This window comes from Tursiops truncatus, chromosome 1 (assembly GCF_011762595.2).
Source record: "Tursiops truncatus isolate mTurTru1 chromosome 1, mTurTru1.mat.Y, whole genome shotgun sequence".
In the NCBI taxonomy this organism is placed as follows: domain Eukaryota; kingdom Metazoa; phylum Chordata; class Mammalia; order Artiodactyla; family Delphinidae; genus Tursiops; species Tursiops truncatus.
In genome coordinates this window covers 56,327,688-56,349,532 of record NC_047034.1, presented here as the reverse complement: position 1 = coordinate 56,349,532, position 21,845 = coordinate 56,327,688, and the positions used below count along the sequence as shown (strand labels likewise).

The following is a 21,845-nucleotide window of genomic DNA, read 5'->3' as shown; positions in this document are numbered from 1 at the left end:
CAGCTCAACCAAATTGTGTGGAACTCCTTAAAGCTGTTAACTGCTGATAGAAATCAGTAGATGATTAAAATAAAATGAATGGAAGAGTCTGCATTTTGCTATCTAGAGCATTCATTGTGGATATGTAGACAGAGTCTGCTTAGAGCCCAGCACTGTGTGTTTAAAAAAAAAAATTGAACTAGTTCCTTCATGCTACTTTAATTTTTCTTGACTATCAAGAAATTGAAAAAAATGTTTTATATTCATTTCTAACAATTTTCTTAAGTCTAACTTTTCAGAACAGTGAACCCTCCTACACTGTTGGGGGGAATGTAAATTGGTGCAGCCACTATGGAGAACAGTATGGAGGTTCCTCAAAAAAACTAAAAATAGAACTACCATATGATCCAGCAATCCCTCTCCTGGGTATATATCCAAAGAAACAAAAACACTAATTGAAAACATACATGCACCCCAGTGCTCATAGCATTATTTACAATAGCCAGGATATGGAAGCGACTCAAGTGTCCATCAACAGATAAGTGGATAAAGATGTAATTTAGATATACAATGGAATATTACTGACATAAAAAAGGATGAAATAATGCCATTTGAAACAATGTAGATAGACCATTATGCTTAGTGAAATGTCAGAGAAAGCCAAATACTGTATGTTGTCACTCACATGTAAAATCTAAAAAATAAAGCAAACATATAACAAAACAGAAACAGACTCACAGATACAGAGAACAAACTATTGGTCACCAGTGGGGAGAGGGAAGGGAGAGGAGCAAGATAGGGGTAGGGGTAGGGGATTAAGAGGTACAAACTACTATGTATAAAATAAATAAGCTACAAGGTACAAACTACTATGTATAAAATAAGCTACAAGGATATATTGTACAGCACAGGGAATATAACCAATATTTTATAATAACTTTAAATGGAGTATAATATATAAAAATTTTGAATCACTATGTTGTATACCTAAAACTAATATAACATTGTACATCAACTATACCTCAATTTAAAAACTTCTAAAAATAAATTTAAAAAGCAGTGTTTCATATGGGCCAGAATTTCTTTGATGCACCCTCATATTCTCTGGATCAAAAACTCTAGTCTGATAACCCACAGATAAATCAGCTACAGATGACTTACCAACATATACTTTATTATAGGTTTAAAATGTAAACAACTGTTTGAAGAAACAAGGAAACAGTATACATTGAAAGCGAAACCTGAAATTACAACACCAGGGAAATTTAAAGGTCATCTGTCGGTAGCTGTCTTTCTGGTTGCAACTGCAGAGACCTCTGCTTACCCTGAGAAATCACTGATGTGTGGGGCTTTTGCTAGGAGTATGACAATTTCACTTTCTCCCTTGTCTGCCTTGATTGTCCCAGGAATGACGCAGAAGCCAAGAGGAGTTATTAAGGAGAGTTTTACAAGCAGTGGTGTACTGGTGAATGGGTTTTCCAAAAAGAAAAGCCCTGATTTGTAGCATTTGCCAGTTCCCATGGTATAAATAGTCCCACCATGGCCAATTTCAAGGATGACTGTATTTAACAACCAGATTGTATAATTTGTGAAAATTTAACAATCACTTCTTATGAACTAGTACTGGTCCACTCCAGCACACTACTGCTTATAACTCAACAACAATCAATATCACCAAGTTTCCATAAATATAAGTCATATAACTTTAATCTCCTGAGAAAATATACATATGCCAGAGGAATCAGGCGTCCAAGCCTTTGGCCCTAAGCTACTCAGCAGACATCTTTTAAAAAAAAATTACTAAGAAGCACCGTGGCCTCAGGCTTAGTCTGCTCCCAGGCAGTTTTTCTTGCTCACAATACAAATATTTTTAAATTAGCTTTATACGGTGATACTATTAATTAACAATGTAGCCTTTTACAAATATCCATAAATATTTTAACTTGGGTTATCACGTAATCACATTACATACCTTTCAACAAGAACCCATAAGCAGCTAGTTAATTTTGCAGAGTCCAAAACTTTGGCAGACTGTCATTGAATTGAGTGCTATTCATTCTTTTTGGAAGTTAACACATTTGACCAAGACAGGCTCTTCAAAGTGAGGAAGGGGATTTGGTTGAAGTCAGTCCTGAACAACACGCTGTGCTCCCTGCTCCAGGCAAGGAAAGGAAAAGTTTGCTGAGAAAGGAAAGAATTGGTGTAGCTTCCCTCTAACTATGCTTGGGCTAAAAGGGAATATACCGCCTGAAAAATCAAATCTCCTAAACTTTATAGACTTCTAATATGATAGCAGAAATACCAACCCTAGAGCTAGAACAGTGTGATACAGTGGGAAGCTCAGGGCCCCTTGTTAATCACTAGTTCTGTCGGTTGAAACAAGTTACCTATGTTCCATCTGCCTCCAAATTCTCATTGTTAAAACTGTGCCAAAAATACCTGCTCCATTAACTTCATAGAATTGTCATGTGATATATGAAAGCACTTTGCAAACTGTGCAGAGCTAGCTAAAAATATGAAATCATTACATGACAAAATACAGTAATGGTAATATCAATTTCTGGGGTAAATCTTATGATTAGTAATGATTACTCTTTCTTTACTACTGACAATGTTTAGACACATACACAAGTTCTCTTGAAGCCCTATGTGAAGGTTCAGAATGACCCTTTTGACCAGCTAGTTTTATAAAGCACCCTGCGTCCTGAGTATGATAAAATCAAGGAAAGTTCCCGAATAAAGTGCGTTCCATTCCAATGCCACCTGTGCCTCGGTCCCAACAGTTCTCAAGAGTGTTCTCTATCCTCTAATGCCATCAAATCTAAAGTGGTGTATTGCTGGCCTGTGGCCACCCTCCAAGTCTGACTACTTTTTATTAGGAGGGTCTCAGAAGATGGGAATATGGGAAGAATGAAGTCAAGAAATCCACGGCCCAAGAGTATGAGAACAAGGCCAGGCTACTGCCCTAGATCTTTTTTCATACCAGATAAGGCTCCCATGGGAATAAGAGTTCATTTTTTTCCACCCAGGGAGTCAAGGATTAGACAAAGACACTTTGAGAAGATTCTGTCCTCTAGCCACCCGTATTCATTTTATCATGAACTAGTAAAGTGCCTTTGCTGACCTAACGTCAAGGGTACCAAATGTCTTTGGTCCTCCCTCTGAGTCTTATTCAGACAGGCATGAGAAATGAAAATCCACATGCAGAGGAGTTCTGTTTGTGTTGATCTGTATGCCCAGATGAACTGTAGGCATTGAGACTCTTCCTCCTCCATCCTACCCACTGGCATCTCTGCATGTGCTGAAGAGGACAGAGGAGACCAAATCGAGTCTCTAGGAGATGAACTGGGGATTTGCTAGCAAATAGATCCCCCAGTATGTGTTATTTTTTAGAACCTGATGTTCAGCGTTGAATATCAAGTCTATTACATCTCCAGCATGGAATTCATAAGCCCCTCCTACGTTCTGGATTGTAGAGTTGTTCGTTAGAGCTTGTATGGGGTCTTCATTCTTACGTAGCAGCGCCTCAAAAGGAGCTCGCCCCTTGTAGGCTGTATTGGGAGCCACTTGGCCGTAAATTAAATACAAACCATTCTGAAGTATTTTCAGCCTCCAGTCAGCTGTCTTAGTCACACAAGAAGGCTCAGGAGAGGGCATTTGCCATTTTGAAGGTAATGGTCCTATAAGACATTTACAAGAAAGGCGGGGGAGAGAAAGCAAAAAAAAAAAAAAAAAAAGGAAAGCATAGTTATTTAATTATTTCATCTTCTTCCTGATTATAGTTCTTTCCTACTTACAGGATGTTTCTTTACCCGGTCTATACTAGTTCTCTCCAACCACAATTTTAGTATTTTAAGTATCTACCTACTCCTTGTTTTAGAGAAACTGCAGCTCCTAAGTGCATCTCTTGCTTGGGGAGTTCTAAGGAAATACATTTAGAATAGGGACACGGGTTAAGTTTTAGCGTGGCACTTCATCTCTTGTCGATCGATATTTGTGAAAGGGAAGAAAGGAGGAAGGAAGAGAGGAATCACCTGCCAGGATGGTGATGACCAAAGTTGGCAGTGCAGGATGCATATTTGCCTTTCTTTGTGTAAATACTATTTACTATGTATCACTTTATCAATGAGATTTTTCTCATCAATCTGTATAAAATATAGCGCTCTCCTGTCACTCTCTCCCTTTACCTTGTTTTAGTTTTCTTCATAGAAGGTGTCACCATCTAGCCTATTATACATTGTTCATTTGCTTATTGTCTATCTTATACCCACTTGAGTATAATGTCTTTGAGAACAAGTACTTCTCTATTTTGTCCATTGCTATATCTTCAGCACCAAAAAGAATTCCTGGTAGTACCCAGTATGTGCTCAATATATGTATCTTGATTGAATGATACAACCGTGTTCCTGAATTAGGTGCACTGTGTCTAAATTATGGCTCTTTATGGGTATATATCATTCAAGATACACTTGGGATATCTTTATCTAAACCCTCCCAAAATAGCTACTGGTAAATTAATGAGTTTATAAATGGAAATTATTTGACTGTTTAAATATAAGTATCCCTGGTTTATTGCTGTCAAAGGGGATGGGGAAAGGGTCAAGACTTGTTTATTTTCATAGGAATATATGGAATTTACATATTTTCCTAATGTTAATTGTTTTACACAGAGGTGTGATTTCAGAATCCCAGGATGTGCTTTTACCTCCCAAAACACTTATCTGGCCTGTTCTCTAATTCTCCATAATTTTTGTTATGGAGGCAAAGCCTTTGTCACATAATTAGAAACCTTGATAAAAAAAAAAAAGTACCCTGGAAGAGATAACATATTGACAAATTCTTATTTGTATATAAATGTCAGATATAAGGCTCTGAGGGTAGATTCTGAAGGAGAATGAAGGAAAGATCATTAAAGGAAGAAGCAAAGTCTCCCTGTATCTCCAATGAGCCCAGAGCCCAGTAAATTTCTTCCTGCTTGACCACGTAATTGACCATAGGCAAGTCACCAGGAAGGAGTGTCACTGGTTCTCATATTTAATTCTGTGATGGGGGACACTTAAAGACCATCTTAGCATCACTTGAGGTTCTCAACTTTTACCACATCAAAAGAAAATTTCAACATATCATGAGGAGTTTCGCTCCATTCACTAGAAAAACAAAAACAAATCACAAAGGCAGAGATAAGTAAAAAGAGACTCCCAATTTCCACAAAGCAAGGAAGCCTGGCTGTTTGCACTGTATAGGAAAACAGGAGTTGAAGTTAACTCTAGAAATATTCTTCTGTCAGCTGAAAATGGGTGTTTGTTTGACCTTAAACCAGTAAACAACCCAAAATATATTCATTTCAATTTTGTATGTATTCTAAAAAATGCCCTAAGGCTCAGGACGACTGTAAACTTTAGCGTGTCTTCTAAGCAAGTACCAGGTCACTATAAAGGAAAGTGACTCAGGAGCTAAGAGGAGAAGAGAAACGAGCAGAGAAGTGACCATTCCCCTAACTCTCATTTCTCATCTATATACTTAGAAACAAAAATCGCACCCTATACTCACTCTACTGGACGCTAGCAGTATGTGAAATATGAGAATGACTTTGAGTCTGTCACAGGGAAAGGTTGTAGAAATCTGAAACTTGTGCTTATTAAAACACAGAATTAAAAGTAGATTCCTGGATCTCAGATTCCCAGGCCTATGGGAGTGCTATGCATTCCTGCCCAGAGATGTGACCTTGAATGTAGTCTTCATCAGGGCATGGGCTTGTCCATCTGGTTTACCTCTGAAGCCTCAGCTCCTAGACAACTGCTTGGCACAAGATAAGCAGTTATAAATAGGAGCTGAGGGATGACTAAAATAGAATGCATGCTTTCTTAACTCTGGAGCTTGCCTTTTGCATCAAATGCTAAGGAAAGTAAAAAAGGAGGTGTATGAGACATGTTACTCACCAAACTTCGCTATACAGGGCCCACTGGCAGTCTGTAGGGGAAGAAGAAGAATTGGTCAGGATGATGACAGTGTCACAACTTTCTTGATTGATTTATTTAGAGCCTCTGATTCCTGAAGCCGACTTCTTTTCCCTAGCCACATAAAGAAATCCCTCCCTCCCCCTTGTTTTGGCTCTCTCAGCTTTCCTTTACAGATGGCTGGCGCCTTCCTTTACCTTTCATTACCCAGCTACCTTTTGGGTCTTCTAGGAAAAAGTTAAGAACTCCTTTTATCCACCTAATCTCTACCCACAGTGCAACTATTTGATCTTGGACTCTCCTCCTCTTGGGCTATAGAAATTTTCTATAAATAATAGTCTCTGCATCCCAGTGACTTCACAAGATGGTCCACTGGCATGTGAGAAAATAATAGAATTTCTATTTTAAATAACAAGTTAAGCTATAGAAATATTTACATTTCAGATTGATAATGTCTCCACTATTTAATATTCAGACAATCATGCATCATATACAGTGACTGAAATACCCTGAGGAGATCTCAGTTTCAAACTATTGCAACATACCACAGTTTACATGCTACAGGTATCCACCAGTGTGGTTGATTTTATAAATACAGATATTTAAACACTAAAGGCTTTAAGATACTTAGTAGTAAGGTAAGGTATACCCACACATATTGTACCATGTAAAGTTCATTTGTTTCCTTGTGGCAAAGTGCTTAAGAGACTTTTCAGGCTTAAACATGATTATCATGTTATGAAATCCTTTTATAGGATTTCTCTGGCTGCTATGCTAGGAATAAATTAAAGGGTGACAAGAGCAAAAGCAGTGAGACAAGCTAAGAGATCAGTGTAATCATCTATGCAAGAAAGCATGGTGCCTCTGACCAAGGTGCTAGCCGTGGAGATGGTGATGAGTGACTGGAAATTGAGCCAACAGGAGTTCCTGACATGGATATGGATAAGAAAATGAGAAGAGACAAAGATGACACCAAGATTTGGGGCACGAGCAATTAGAAAGATAAAACTGTTAATCACTGAAATGAGCAAGATTTAAGAGGAGTAAATTGGGGGGAAAAGAGTCATGAGTTCATTTTTAAACATGTCAAGTTTGTGATGCTTATTAGATATACAGGTAGGAGTGTCAAGAAGGTAGTTATATCTGTAAGGATGGAATTTAAGGAGTTCTGATAATAAGAGTCTTCAGCTTCTGTGTGGTGCTTAAAGATATGAGACTGTATAAGAGCATCAAGTCAGTGGGTAAAGACAGACAGGAGTACTGGGGCACTGCAATGTTTAGAGGTCAGGAAATAAGAAAGAACCCGCAAAGGAGCCTACGAAGGAAAGGCCACCTTGGTAAGGATTTTAATTATAGACCGTGGAATTTAAGTTGTCTAAGGAAGGAAGAAAAATCATGAATGGAGTGATGGGACAGCATATTTTTTAATTTTATATTTTTTATATAGCAGGTTCTTATTAGTTATCTATTTTATACATATTAGTGCATATATGTCAATCCTAATCTCCCAGTTCATCCCACCACCCTGCCCCCAACTTGGAACAATATTATTTTAATTAAAAAAAAAGAACTTTGCACTATTGAACAATGAATTTAAAATTTAGTGTCATAACACGGTAAGCACACTCAAAAATGCATTCTTCCATTTTGATCTATATTTCTTCATGAGGTAATTTTTCAGTTACGATGGTCAAAACGGCAACCATAAGGTAAATTAACCTAGACTATAACTTTTAAATTATTATATTAAAAAGTGTTAAACTAAGATTAAGAAAATAAACACATTTATCAAATTACTTTACTAAAATATTTCAATTATTTTAGAAATCTTTATATTATATATTTGCATATTATATAAATATAACATTTTGGTAAAAGCAAAATAGTTTTGCACTGTGGATAAACAACATTAAGCATATTATTTGGTTCATCCTTATAAATTTCTATTGTGTATCTTTTAATATACAGAGTATTAGAACTTGTATAAATAAAACTTACAATAAATTAGCATATATATTGGGATTGTACTCAAGAACATTTTGTTGATAGAGAGGTGCAATAGAAAAGGTTGGGAAGTCACTGTTCTAGGAGATAAATCACTGGATTCCTACAATTTCCTTTGCTCTTGCAATTATTTCATCCTTACTTTGGGATTTCTTAGAAGAGATGTTAAAATTCAATTTAGTTTAACCCATAATAGGCATGTGATAGGGACTCAACTTCAATTCTCTCACTTATAAAATGGGGGAAATAGCAGCACCTAGCCTATTGAGGTTGTTTATGGGTTTAAATGAGGTAATTCTTTTTTTTTTTTGTGGTATGCAGCCCTCTCAACTGTTGCAGCCTCTCCTGTTGCGGAGCACAGGTTCTGGACGCGCAGGCTCAGCGGCCATGGCTCACGGGCCCAGCCGCTCCGCGGCATGTGGGATCTTCCCGGACCAGGGCATGAACCCGTGTCCCCTGCATCGGGCAGGCGGACTCTCAACCACTGCGCCACCAGGGAAGCCCTAAATGAGGTAATTCTTATAAAGGATTTTGCCCAGATATTCTGTCTTGTCCTGCTTATTATTAGTGTTTTGATAATGATGCTGATTATAATGAAGAATTAAAACTTTAAGCACCTGCATTCCCAACATTATACTAGCACTGTAAGCAAGAGAAACTAATGTCATCTGTGGTCCTCGCCTCTTAAAAAGTTTATCATCTTTCTAGAAAGACATGATTAAACACATGAAGGGATTAGATAACAATCTAAATATAAAAGAGTTCCAAAATCTGTGCCACAGGTAACATCTATGTTGTCTACTCTCATGTATAAAGAGTGTGAGGAGAAGCCTAATGCCACAGACAAATTAATTACCAGAGGCAGAAATCCTGGATACTGCAGAAATCCTGTAGGCTGCTTTCACGTCTATTTAGAACTACAGAAACCACCACTGTGCTATTCTGTCATTATTGCCACAAATGAAAATCTGTCTAATCACAAAAATCCTCTGTTTGGTAGTGAGGCATAGTCCTGGGTTGAGGAAGTGGAATAGATAAGCAAGGAATACCCATTTTGTTAAAAGTCTTTTTTAACTTTATCTTCATTGTAAAGTCATTAATAATAATGGTGTAAATATGAATCGCTACCATCCACTGAGAGCCTACCATGGGTCAGGCACTGTACTATCTCATTCATTCTTACCACAACTCCGTGAAATAACCAACACACACATTTTCAGATGAGGAAATGAGGAGAAGGATTATGTAACTAGCCCAAGGTCATGCAGCTGATGAGAGGCCAGGCTAAGATCCAAACAGAGCCTGACTCAAAAGTCTCACTCCTGCCGCTCTGTGGAGCAGTTTGTATTTCTAATTTTGGTGACGTTTGAAAGGAGTGGGTATCCACTTATAAAGAAGCATATGGGACTTTCTGTTTAGTTTAGTTAATTTATTTTTGCTTAGAAGGAGCAGTTGCTCTTGTAACCCCATTGTGATTTAAGCCCAGATTTACATACTTGGGGTAATAAATAATAATTATTTCTCCAAACCAACTCTAATCAGATCATCATTTGGAAATAGAATCTACTCTGCTTTTAAGTACAAGCACAACTTTCCCTTTGGAAAGTAGCCTTCATTTCATTGAAGCAGGGGACTCTCCTGACATTTGGTTTCTTAGAGACAATTTCTGTGAGGTTATTTTTATCTAGGGATGGACCAACTCCTTGGGCTCATAACCGATTCTTTCAGTGAAACGTCTTCTGAATGAAGAGGGGGAAAAAAGAAAAAAAGAATTCTCCCAAGGAAATTTCTGTTGATTGATTTCGAAGGAGCCAACCTTCCTGTCTAACACTTTTTGGATTAGTGCCTAGAGAGGCTGGAAAGTGGGATTTTGTATATAAAAACCAGAGTGGAGACTAAAATAATGTAAATTCCAAGGTCGTGGAGCATTATGAGGAGGTGGAAGTGGCCACCTCATAATGACCCACCAGCCATTCAGTCCTCTTTTCCAAAAATACTAACCTGTGGCCAATAGGGAAAAATAAGTGCAGGCAAGTGAAAAGTGGAATACAGGAGCTAATATCATTCCACTGTCAGTCAAGCATTGGCTTTTCCCATGGGAACTAAGCCTCCCTGGCATCCTGTCAGGATAATATCCTGAAAACCTTTCAAACGTCCCCAAATTTGGTACAAACTCTGGGCTATTCCTTTAGAGGCAGAACCTTTCATGGAGAAGCTGCAATATTGTCTAGGAGAGAGAATCTGGAATCAGAGTTCAAACACAGGGGATTGATCAAATTCAGTTCTGGCAAGAAGTATCCTAGTATGAGCCCTCCTCCTTCCCTTTGCAAGAGCAGTTGTGTGCCTTTGAGAAAGGCACTTTCCTTCTCTCCCAGGCACTGGTTCCCCAGTCACACACAGGAAATGACGACACCTAGAACATATCCTGTGTGCTTCACAGTCATCTGGCTAATAGGATGTGATGTTTGGAGAAAGAAAAGGCACTTCCAGATTTAAGCTGTTGCTATTCTCACCCTTCCCCTTCTTCAGAAATCGAAACACTCAGAATTCCTGACAAGTTTTTTTTCTGCTCAAAGATTAACTGTTCCAGAAAGTTCAGAGTTCTGCTTGATACATTCCTGAGACAGTGCGGATGTGATTACAAATTCCTCTGTTGTACTCACTTGTGTACAAATTAATGGGCTACTTGTGTAAAAACTTGCCCAAAGCTATACTTGCCCTAAGTTAACCTCAGCAACTATAATGTACTGCTTCCTCCTGTATCTCTTCTCAAGTGCTTTCAAATATCTGAAGTAGTAAAACCGTATCTTTGAAATTTTAACTGACCAATCCCCCTTAGAAAAATGTTTCTACAGTCACTGATTTCATATCACAGCCCCTTCTGAGATGGGCATGTACTACCTTATTCTCTGCAAGGCTCAGAATCTTTAGATGTACCCAGGAATTGGCTAAATCCTAAATTAAATAAAGCATTTCTTATTTTCTTTTTGGTCAATGCTATGTAGTCAACAGTCACATTTCTACTAAGAACCTCATGTACCTACCTCCCTTCCCTTCCCTAGACCCACAACTTGGACTGGAGCTCAGTGGGAAATTCCTGATAAGCATCAGGGCCTTCCCAAATAAAGTATTTCCTCTTTCCTCCATGAAGCCTTCCCTGATCAACCTAGCCCAAAGTCATTGACCCCCTCTTGACCTCCTAAAGCATTTATGTTCTATACTGTCCTTAGCTAAGTTATTAATCACTGTATTTTATAGCTAGAAGGGACATTGTAATGAACAAATCCATTTGCCTACCACCATTTTTCAGATGAAGAAACTGAGAACCAGAAAGATTAGATACCTTTCAGATGCATACAGCTAGTTATTGAGAGACATAGAATCTGTATCTTCTTACTCCTAGTCCAGTGCCATTTCCCTCCTCAAAGATATGCTAACCATCTGTAACTTACCTTATTGTCTTTTATTATCTTTTTGTGTCTTTTTCCTCAGTAAGAGTGTAGCTTGCACCCCATTCCTTGAGGGCAAGCATCGTGTTTTACATCTTCTTATTCCACCAAGAGCAGAGTTCCAGAAAACACTCCACAGGCATCTGTCAACTGACTGATTTAACTGATCCCATCTAACTTAGTTCTGCAGCTAACATTTAGTATTTTCTACTACCTTCCATCTTAAACACTTAGATAAGCCTCAAAAGCCATATTGCCGTGACAAAATTGGAATTATATTTACATTATCTGTACCCACATGACTCTTTCTTCCAACTAGCTCTAACAGTACTGAGTGACAATGATAATAACTAGACTTATAAAAGAAAAAAGGAGTATAATAAATAGCAACCTTAGGTACTGTTGTCTCCTTACCTTGAGTGGAAGAAAAGTAAAGATTAGTGTACTGAAGGAGCAAAGTAATAGCAAAATAACTATTGTTGAGTAGAGTAGCCATTTCTTCCAGGATGGTCTCTGTGCTCCTTGAGGACTTGAATGGCCTAAAGGCATAATCTCCACGTGGCTCAAACTCATTCTTTGCAGGAATGAGAGCTGTGGAAAACAAACATTCACAAGTGATGAGCACAGTCAGTTTTGTAGTATTATGGTAATTAGTAGTGGGTGTAAGAGGCGGGGTTTTCCTTCTGATTCTGTGTGTTGGAAAATGATACTCGTAGGCTTAAGTGCTGAATCTCATTTGGCACCAGGCCAAATGCACTGAAAGGAACAGAGGGCTAAAAGCCAACACAAACACAGAGGACAAAATACAAAACAAAACTAGAGAAGTTAAGAGGGGGGAGAAAAAATTATTTCCTGACGCAAGAGGAACTATGGAACTGTGCAGTATTACAAATTATTCCAGATAAGAAAATCACTGTTTGTAAGAAAAAATAAAGTTCAAGATTAAGCCCTATCATACTCCAAATATCATATATGTGTGAGGCAGTAGATCAGGGAGCTAGGGAGACTGGAATGCATGGTTTGGAAAAAACAGTTCCATCAATTTCTAGTGTATAAAATGTGTTCATTCTGAGTGTGTTTCATGTTTGGTAATTGCAATCATTGTTGCTTTTGTTGTGGTCATCCATTTACAGTGCTTGGTGTCAGTTTATTTATCTCTTGTAAAAATAAAATACAGTGTGTGTGAAAAAAAAAAGTGTGTTCGTTCTGAGATGGTCTCTAGAAAACACCAAGTGTATTACTAGAATTTAATTTTTAAAATATGTCAATACGAGAAGCTTAATTCTTTTATGTCTCACCATTTAAAAACTCTGAAAATTCAATGCTGGCATCAAATAGAAATTAAGTTATCATACAAAAGGACATATTCTTGCACCCTGTCCTCCAGTCTGAGCTTACATTCTATTCCAAAAACCTTGAGTTTTCTTCCTGGCACCAAAAATACCAATTTACTACAAAATTGAGGAAGTTCCCTGGTTCTCTGTACCTCAGTCTTTCCATTTGTTAAATGGAATGCCTACCTTTTCTTTTTACCCAGTGCCAGAATCATGTTCTAGAAAGAACACGGACTTTTAAATCAGACAGACCTGAGAGGGGGGGCCTGGTGTTGCCCAGCCCTTATCTGCTCAGTGGCCTGCAGCATGTTACTTGACTCCTTTGTTTCCTTCCTTGTAAATGGAGAAAATTTCCACTTCATAAGGCCTTTTCGAGAATGAAATAGATGTGAACGTTTGGCTCATAAGAAGTGTTCCATAAGTGTTTCTCTCTTCTCCACCCTTCTGAGAGATGTTAAGACTGAATCAATTACGAAATTCTAGAAAAGAATGATTTTTTTAACATTTGCCACAGGGTATAACTCAACTGAAGTTCATTTAAATAAAAGGAGGTAAAATGAAAGTATTTTGAAGAAAAAATTTCTCATCTAAGAGAGAATCAAAGATGTTTTAAATTAGGGAAAAAGCCTAGAGATTGAACATCCTCATTTCTGAAAGAGGACGCTAAGGATAATAGAAGTTGAGAGGTGTATCACACCACTAATGACTGGGTAACAGTGGAGTGGGGACCTGAGCCCAGGGATACTGTCTTTTAACCCAATCATCTTTTTTTTTTTTTTTTTTTTTTAGTACCACACTAATTGTAGCAATATTTCTCACTGAGTTGTCAGATTTAACATGGCTCTATTTTATCTTGATCAATAAAGTATCTCTGAAGAAAAGTCACTGAGTCACACGGGAATAATTTTTTAATACAACCATGTTTTGTGGCTCTCTCCTAGATGCTGTGATGCAGAGGTTAACAGCAAAATGACTCCAGAAGAGTGATGCATTCTACCTACAACTCTTCCCTTGTATCATGTCTGAAATGCATACGCACCAGCACCGAATTTAAAACTGATTACTGAAAAGTCAGACTATTTCCTCTGTGTTTCTCATTTGTTCCTTCTCCTAATTCCTCTCCAAATTTTAGATGCAAGTGCCTCTGCTTGCTCAATTCAGTAAATATTTATTTAAATAAGGAACTGTTCCAAATAAAGTCCAGTTCCTTCTTCTGCCCTTAACTAAGATTAGGCTCTGGAATATCCTGTTTAATTAGTTTAACCTTCTGAACATATCTTTAAAAAGATGACATGCTTATCTCCAGAAGAATACATTCCAAGCACAAGGAACTATATTCAATATCTTGTAATAACCCATAATGGAAGAGAATGTTAAAAGAAGAACATAAATATTTGTATATATATGTATAACTGAACCACTGTACTGTGAGAGAGCATTAGATAGACACTGGATTCCTCCAAAATCAGGTCTGCAGTCCCTGCCACGTTCCCCTTATACACTATTTACCATGACTTTATGCTTGTGATAGTGTATGGCATGGCATATTCAGTGAAAAATGTTCAGTGTGTCAGAACTCAGGAGCACTACACAGCTGATTTTGCCTACTCTAGATATCAGAGTATTTGTTGTTGGAACAAATAAGGCCCAGGTGGCCTGAAGATACATACATAAATGGATGATAGGTAAGAGGAAATAGACAGACATAATACATAAATATGGTTTTAAACTTGGAATTTTATGAAGGCAACAACAGTCTGTGTTAAGATTAATAAATGCCTACTCTGTAAAGAGAATTGTGTAAGCTCTATACATAAATATATACATACACATATAAATATATATTTACATACATATACATATTTACATATTATATGTACAATAAATTCTAAAAGTTATATGGAGACATATAACTCTCCAGATCATTTTCTCTAAGGAACTAATAACAACTCTAACCAGGGTGGTCTAGGAAACAGTTTGAATTAAAATTATGTTTTTCTTCCACGACTTGGGGATCCTCTTCTATACCCTAAATTCTCTTGTTCTGTGCTGTTTTTGCATGTCCATTTTTTGCGAGCCCTTCCCAAATTCTTCATTGTTTGTCTATGTTTTACTGAATCTAGTACAGTCTTTAAGCAACAAGTCTATTGACAAATTTCCATGGAAGCCTTCCTGTTCCAGGCACCTGCCTTACCACTAATCTCTGAGAAAGGCTGTGTGGGGCTGTCTGTCCCTGTCTAGCCGGAGTTCTCTCTGTGAGTGGCTTCTTGTTGTCTTGGGGAGGTGTGGGGGGCTGTCCTCTCTGGCCTAACCATTATTGTGTCAGTATCCCGGCCATGGAAGGAGCATCTTAAACACATTTTGCTGGGAAGGATTACTTCCTGCTTGGAATCTGGACTGAAAATAGATTTTCCGTTATGCAACATGGCATAACACTTCCTAATTAAAACCATCAAACATCACCCTAGAAGCCGTAATGACAGGGATTTGCTATTAAAGCATATCTTGCCCAATATCAAATGGATCGCCAGAGAACTATATTTCACCTATCAACCAAATTAAATACGAGTGTCTTAATATTCCTGAGATTAAGCATCTCCCAAATCTCCTGGATTTCCTTGGGTAGCCCTGGCAGATGGGGATGGGAGAGGTATTTTTCCCTTTATGATTCAACTTGTTTTCCTCATTTGACAAACTACCACACACGAGCTCCACCAGTGGAGAACAATCAGCACATTCACTGTATTCGACACCCAACTGTGACATGGGTTCATACAGAAATCTGGGAGACACTCTCTTCTGGTTTTCCATTTTTAGTACTGGTCTTAACACCATCCAATTTAGATACTCTGGCTCATGGCTAGATTGGTTGGTTTGGGCACTGAGAACCTACATGAGTAAAGAAAGTTTTGGTTTTTCAACATGAAATGATTCCAAAATATAGCAAAAGAACGTTACCCCCTTGCTCATTTAGAAAATATTACTGACTGCCTTCTATGTACCAAGTATGTAAAGAACTTAAGTACTAATAGAAAAGGGCCAGTCCATATCTTCAAATTTCTTATCACTTTTGGTTTGGTTTGGTTTGGTTTTTAAAGGTAACTAGGGAAAGAGACAAATATACAAAGCAATATGAGGAGAAGTGTGTAATAGGACAAGAACCAAATACCTGACCTCACTTGGGTTAAGGGGAAGTTTTATAAAGGAGGCGATGACTAGGCTGATATATACGTCTAAAAAGACGTTACCAGGTGAAAAAAACCTCATAATATCCCACTCCCCTAAGCTAATCAATTTGTATAAATTTACTAATATGATATATATTGATAATATATATTTATATATTATGCTATCAGCAAATTATGTATGCTATATATAGTACAATGTGTGTATATATATATATATATATATATATATATATAGTGTGTGTGTAGTCTTACAGTGTTTTCAGGCACTTTACTTGGCAATGGAGAAATCAGGAGTATGACAGGACCTCTGATCTTAAGGAATCCATTGTCTGGTAATTGCTGGTTCTCTTACATTTGAGTCTTCTAAACTTGCATTGAAAACATGTTTCAATTTCAAAACAAGTTTCACTTATTTCTCTTTTCTTTTTTCTGTATGATTTTATGTAACTTTCCCAATTTCCTAAATGCGAATTGCCAAGGCATCTGGAGTTGTTCAGGCCAAGATACTTGTCTATCTGGTTTGAGGACTCCAGCCCCGAATGGATGTCTCACTATAAAGAGGAAATCTCAGGCTGGTATGCCAATGGAAAAAATGCTGAATCACAGACAACACTGTGGAATGCTGCTTGATGAAATGGTGCCAGCTGAAGGTAGCAAGCAACTTCCATTAGCTAAATAAAGAATAAACAACCCTGAAGAGGAAGCTATGAATATTATGGAAAGATAAGGCCTAACGTATTTCAGGTCTTTCATCACCCAGCAAGCCTAAGGGAAATCTCTTTGGCTGAAAGTAAGGATATTCTCCACCCAACACATACACGGCCTCTTACATCCTCTCATGGTCCCTCATCTCATGAATTCCTAGATTTTGTCATGTACCGGCTGCTCTGATGGCAACACCACTGAGTGTTGATTTCAAATGTAAACCATAAAAAAAAGAAGATAGAAAATTATAAAGAGTAAAAACAAGAAAAATATATATTAAAAGCCTATTCTCTTCCAGTCACTGTGTTTAAAGTTTCACATGCATTATTAGGTTTATTTAATCTTCACAACATTAGAAAGTAGCCCTTATTAGTCCCATTTTACAGATGAGAAAATTGAGGTTAAGAGATGTTTAAGAACCAAAGTCACAAAACTACTAAAATTCAAATCCAAATCTGTCTAACTCTAAACCCTATTTTTTCCATTCTGTCTTGATGCATTAATAAGTACCTGAACATGGCTTTAGTAGGCGAAGAATTTTAAAATGAGAAACAATTTACAATGTTAAGGATCCTTATGTGCTCCATTTCTGAATATGATATCTACTAATATATCTTTTGAAGAAAAAGCTCTTACTAGATAGTACTATCTTTTTCAAACAGGCATAATTCTTTGCTTTGTCTTTGTCATGCTTTGTCATTTCAAATTCTTCTTTTTATTCCCTCTTAATCTCAAAATGACTCAGGTTTCCAGACAGAGCCAGAGTTGAAATCAAATTTTAAATTAGGATAAAGACAGTACTTGCTATTTCCAGTTCCAAAACTATTTCCAGCCAAAAAATTTCCTTAAGCAATTTTTCTTAGCAAAAAAGAGAAAAAGAAACCCTTTATACTTTAATACTGTATATATAGCAAGCATTTACTTTAAATTTTATCCATATTAGTTTAAGGAAGAGAGTAATAGTAAAATTTGTGGGCAAATACAGAGTCAGAGAGAGTATTAATTAAAAGAGAAATTTAGAGCCAAGTAGAATTGTGGGAACCCAAAGGACGGGTTAGTTGTGGTAGTTTAAACATAGAAGAAAATAGAGGTCCTAGAAGGCTTAAAGGGAAGATAGGACAGTAACTGTGGTAAAGATGACAGATGATTTCAACAATCATTAGTCATTCATGAATATGCTGAAAACACAAAGACTGGTGTGAAGATTCTTCTGATAGTAACAATGTTGACAGCAATCACAGCATCAACAACAGCTAACCTTGTTTGAGCACCTTCTGTCTTTTAAGTAGGAGTTGATCAGCCCATAATAAAGACTTGACCACGCTGATACGAAGTCAACCAAGTTGTAAGACCTTTTTAGGTTCAGAGTAGGAAATATGCAAATTCACCATCAATTTGTATTTATATGAACACATTAAGTATGCGGTTTGCAAGTGAATGGAGGGACAAGAAAACTTAATGGTATGGACTTTGGAAATGAATGAGCTAAGGAAGGGAGAAATGGTTCCTGGCTTTTCCAAGTCCATCCTGCCTTTGTCTACCTCAGTCTCATATAGTGGCTTGAAGCTCGTGGACATGGGGAGGCAAGAACTTCCCAGCTTATATTGCTCTGCAGTGTTTTGAGGTAGGAGAAAGAGCTTTAGGAAAGCACCTAAATTTTCCCATTATTACTCTCATCCTTAAATTAATATGAAGGATAAAATTTTAAATAAATGCACACACATATTATAGTTCTATTCATTTCCAATCACATAATAAAGTAGCCAGATTTCTTAAGTATATATTTAGTTGCTTATTTCACACACAAAGAAAATGGCAGAATATTTGGACGCTTCTGAATCTAAAGTTGAAACCAAGCAGAACCCTGTGCACACCTGCACCCCCACCCCGCCCCTCCCCTCTATGTCCCCTACCTTTTGTTTGTAGAAAAGTTGAAATCTCCCAGGCCTCCCTGAGTCACAAATGAGCAGGCTCAAGCAGTTAATGATTAGGACAATAGAGTTGTAACATGGAGGAGCCAATTTCGACTCCATGTTTCATCTGTTTCTTTGACTTTAACCTTCACTTTTAGTTGCTTTTGTTATTATAATCATACATAATGGCCTTCCCTCTGGGGAACCCTACCCACCTGTGGGTAACTGCAAGAAAGAAGAAATTAACACATCCCCTCCCTGAGGATGGCCATTCCAGGAGATGTTTTGCAAGACTGATGGCCCTTTTTACTCTTCTTCCCCGGCTCTCCCTCTCTATTGTGCCTTTTTTACTTTACTTCTCTGATTCTATAAAAAACTGACCCCAATAAGATGTTTTTTTGGGGACCCTAATCCGCCATCTTCTTGGTCTGCTGGCTTTCCGAATAAAGTCGTATTCCTTGCCTCAACACCTCGTCTGCCAATTTATTGGCCTGTCGTGAGGCGAGCAGAGTGAGCTTGGACTCAGAGTCACAGACTCTTTCAGTGCCTGATGCACATTCCTGAGTTGTTTTACAGATACTATAACTGCCACCAGAGGAAAAAGCTAACTGCACATTAACCAGACTGTAACCATGACATAAACTGCTCCATCTTGAGCAGTACTGAATCTATGGCTAGCACAATTCCAAGAACTGGCCTCAAGAGAATGGGATTAACACTATTGCTCATAATAATCTATATCTTTGTGGGCATCAAAATAATTGTAGCTTGCTTTGCCCATATATGTAAACAGGCAACTAAAACTGTCAACAAAGAGATGCTACAAATACATGTTTACTTCTTCCACTCTAAGAATACAAAGCCCTATGTCAGCATGAAGAAGTTACAGAAGACAGACCTTTGCCCATAATTCCATAGAAATGGAATGATGTCTGACAGTGGGGATTTGTAAGCAGCTTGTTGCAGGAAAGAGCTCTTTGCAGGAAAGAGCTCTCTGCAGGAGATCCCTTTTGTCTTGTCACTTTAGCAAAGCTATATTTTAACTAACCTCTGACCTAAGCACATCTTTCAGATCTTTTGATCACACAAAGCCTTGTCTAACCTGTTGGTTCTTTCCTTAGATCAAAGAAACAGAAGTGAAGAATAAGTAATTAACAGATGACGAGATCTTTTCTCCAGCTTCCCGTTCAGTAATCTCATGAACAAACTGTGTGAACAAGATAGCATCTATAGAAAGATCACAAGGAGTCAACAGGCCTGCACCCAGTGGGAGATGGTGATGAATCTGACCCTCTATCTCAATGATTAACTGAGATTACTTCCCCTTTTTCCCTTTAAAAACTTTCATGGCCAAACAGAATCTTCAGAGTTGGTCCTAGGACATGAGTCCACCTTCTCCTCAGATTGCTGGCCTTCTGATTAAAACAACCTCTCCATTCCTACCAGCACTTGTCTCGTAAGTATTGATTTTTGAGCAGCAAGCACCAGACCTGAGTTTGGTAACAAAATGTGAGTGTACAGATGGTATCTTTGGGATGTTCTTTTGTCATCTTGTAATCCTAGAATGTAAAAGCTGGAAAGGATTACTTTAACTCCCTCAATTTTCCATTGAGGGAACTGTGGACACAGAGAGAGCCTACTTAAGACTCTTGATGAACTACTACTATTTCTCAAAGTACTTAAATACCTAATTAGAAAATATTGAAGTGCTATTTCTGGTCCAAGATGTTGATATAGGAGGCTCCTGAACTCTCCTCTTCCCACAGACACACAAAATACACAACTATCATGAAACAATTCCCTCTTAAAGAAATTCGAAAACTAGCTAAGCAACTCCTACATATTGGATGAATGAGAAAAAAAACCCACATTGAAACTGGTAGGAAAGGCTGAGACACAGTCTCACCATAAACCCCATCCCCAGTATAGCACCATACCACTGGGAGGGAATCCCCAACTCCCAGTTTCTCCATGAGGAGCAAAGGATTTGGACTCCCTATCTAGCACCCCAACTTTTAAGACTCCCACCTGAGGAGTGGACCCCCAAAGCACCTAGCTCTGAAAGCCAGTGGGGCTTGCACCTATGAGACCCACAAGACTACAGCAAACAAAGAAAATAGTTTTTAACAGGTTCTAGAGGACTCTAGTGGCTATCCCCTCTGGGTTTATCAGAAACAGACAAAAAAATGCCCAACTTCTAGTCTTTCCTTGAAAAAGACCTATTTACATATATTAAAAGCTGCTGCCTGAGGACCAGGCCTCTCTTTTAGCACACATCTAGGGGCTAAATGCCATTCTCCCCAGAGACTAGGGAAGCATCGGAGGACTTCCCCACCTTGTCTCTCTAGCTTGCTCCAAATTGTTAATATCTCCCAGAAAGGAGGTTGTACACACATCTTTAGTTTTAGCTGCTGCTACATAAGAGACAAGCCCCTAGATCACCTGGCTCTGATAGCCAATGGGGCTTGCCTGTGAAATTCCCATAGGACTGTAGCAAACAAAGAAACAGTTCTGCTCACAGGGCTCAGCACAGAGTGAGCAGGCAAAAAAAAAAAAAAAAAAAAAATGCCCATCTCCCAGGCTTCCCCTGAAAAGGGTCTATGTGAATACTTTAAAAGCTGCTGCCTGAGGATCAAACTTCTAAGTAACACACATCTAAGGACTGACAGATTTTCCCTGGAGGCCAGGGAAACCTATTGACATACCCTGCCCTCTCCCTCTTGCTCACACTAAGCCACTAATATCACCCTGGAAGAAGCTTGTACACATGTCTGGTGCCCCAGCTTTGGCAGCTGCCACCCAAGAAATAAGCCTCTGGGTCACTGACTCTCACAGTCAATGGATCTTGCATTCCCAAGTCCCACAGGACCGTATCCTGTGGCATAGCACTAAAGCAGTGCTTAGTGGGTATAGGAGCCCCACCCACCCCCGATTCTATATACCACCCCCGATTCTATATACCACCCCCGATTCTATATACCGGGGCCAAATGCAGAAGGAGGAGGCAAAAGTTCCCATCTCCCAGTTTAATCCCTGGAAGGGGCCTAACTACATACTTTCCGAGAAGCTGCCTGAAGGTCCAGCTTTCAATCAACCTGAATCTAGGTGCTGATGCAATCCTCCTTTTGGGACACTGACAGGTCTTAGCACACCCTCAATTACAGGGAGGCCCAAAGACAAAGAACATGCCTTGGACAATCAGAAAAGTTTGAGAGATAAGCAAGAGCTCAGGCTGGGCTGACTGACAAGGTTCATCGTACATGAGACCACTCTGTCAAGACTGGGAGAGGTGGCTGTTTTATCTAATGTGCAGAAA

The 21,845-nt window shown here is 38.4% G+C and overlaps 1 protein-coding gene and 1 long non-coding RNA gene across 4 annotated transcripts in view; one reads left to right on the top strand and one right to left on the bottom strand.

The window, feature by feature from the left end:
* Positions 1–16,210, top strand: part of LOC141278598 (uncharacterized) — a 259,133-nt gene extending 242,923 nt beyond the window's left edge. For both annotated transcript variants that reach the window (XR_012331551.1, XR_012331550.1), the window contains exons 3-4: positions 8,262–8,452; positions 13,665–16,210. This is a non-coding gene — a long non-coding RNA (uncharacterized lncRNA). The remainder of the gene's footprint in view (positions 1–8,261; positions 8,453–13,664) is intronic.
* TNFSF18 (TNF superfamily member 18) overlaps positions 1–21,845 on the bottom strand; it is a 113,723-nt gene that overhangs the window by 27,111 nt on the left and 64,767 nt on the right. The window contains exons 2-4 of one of the 2 annotated variants that reach the window (XM_073804351.1): positions 11,804–11,980; positions 5,919–5,949; positions 3,570–3,659 (exon numbers count right to left, since the gene is read on the bottom strand). In XM_073804351.1, the coding sequence (XP_073660452.1) occupies positions 3,570–3,659; positions 5,919–5,949; positions 11,804–11,980 (298 nt within the window). Of the gene's footprint in view, positions 1–3,307; positions 3,660–5,918; positions 5,950–11,803; positions 11,981–21,845 lie in introns of those variants that run through there. The other variant, XM_019918756.3, reaches the window with a different exon arrangement.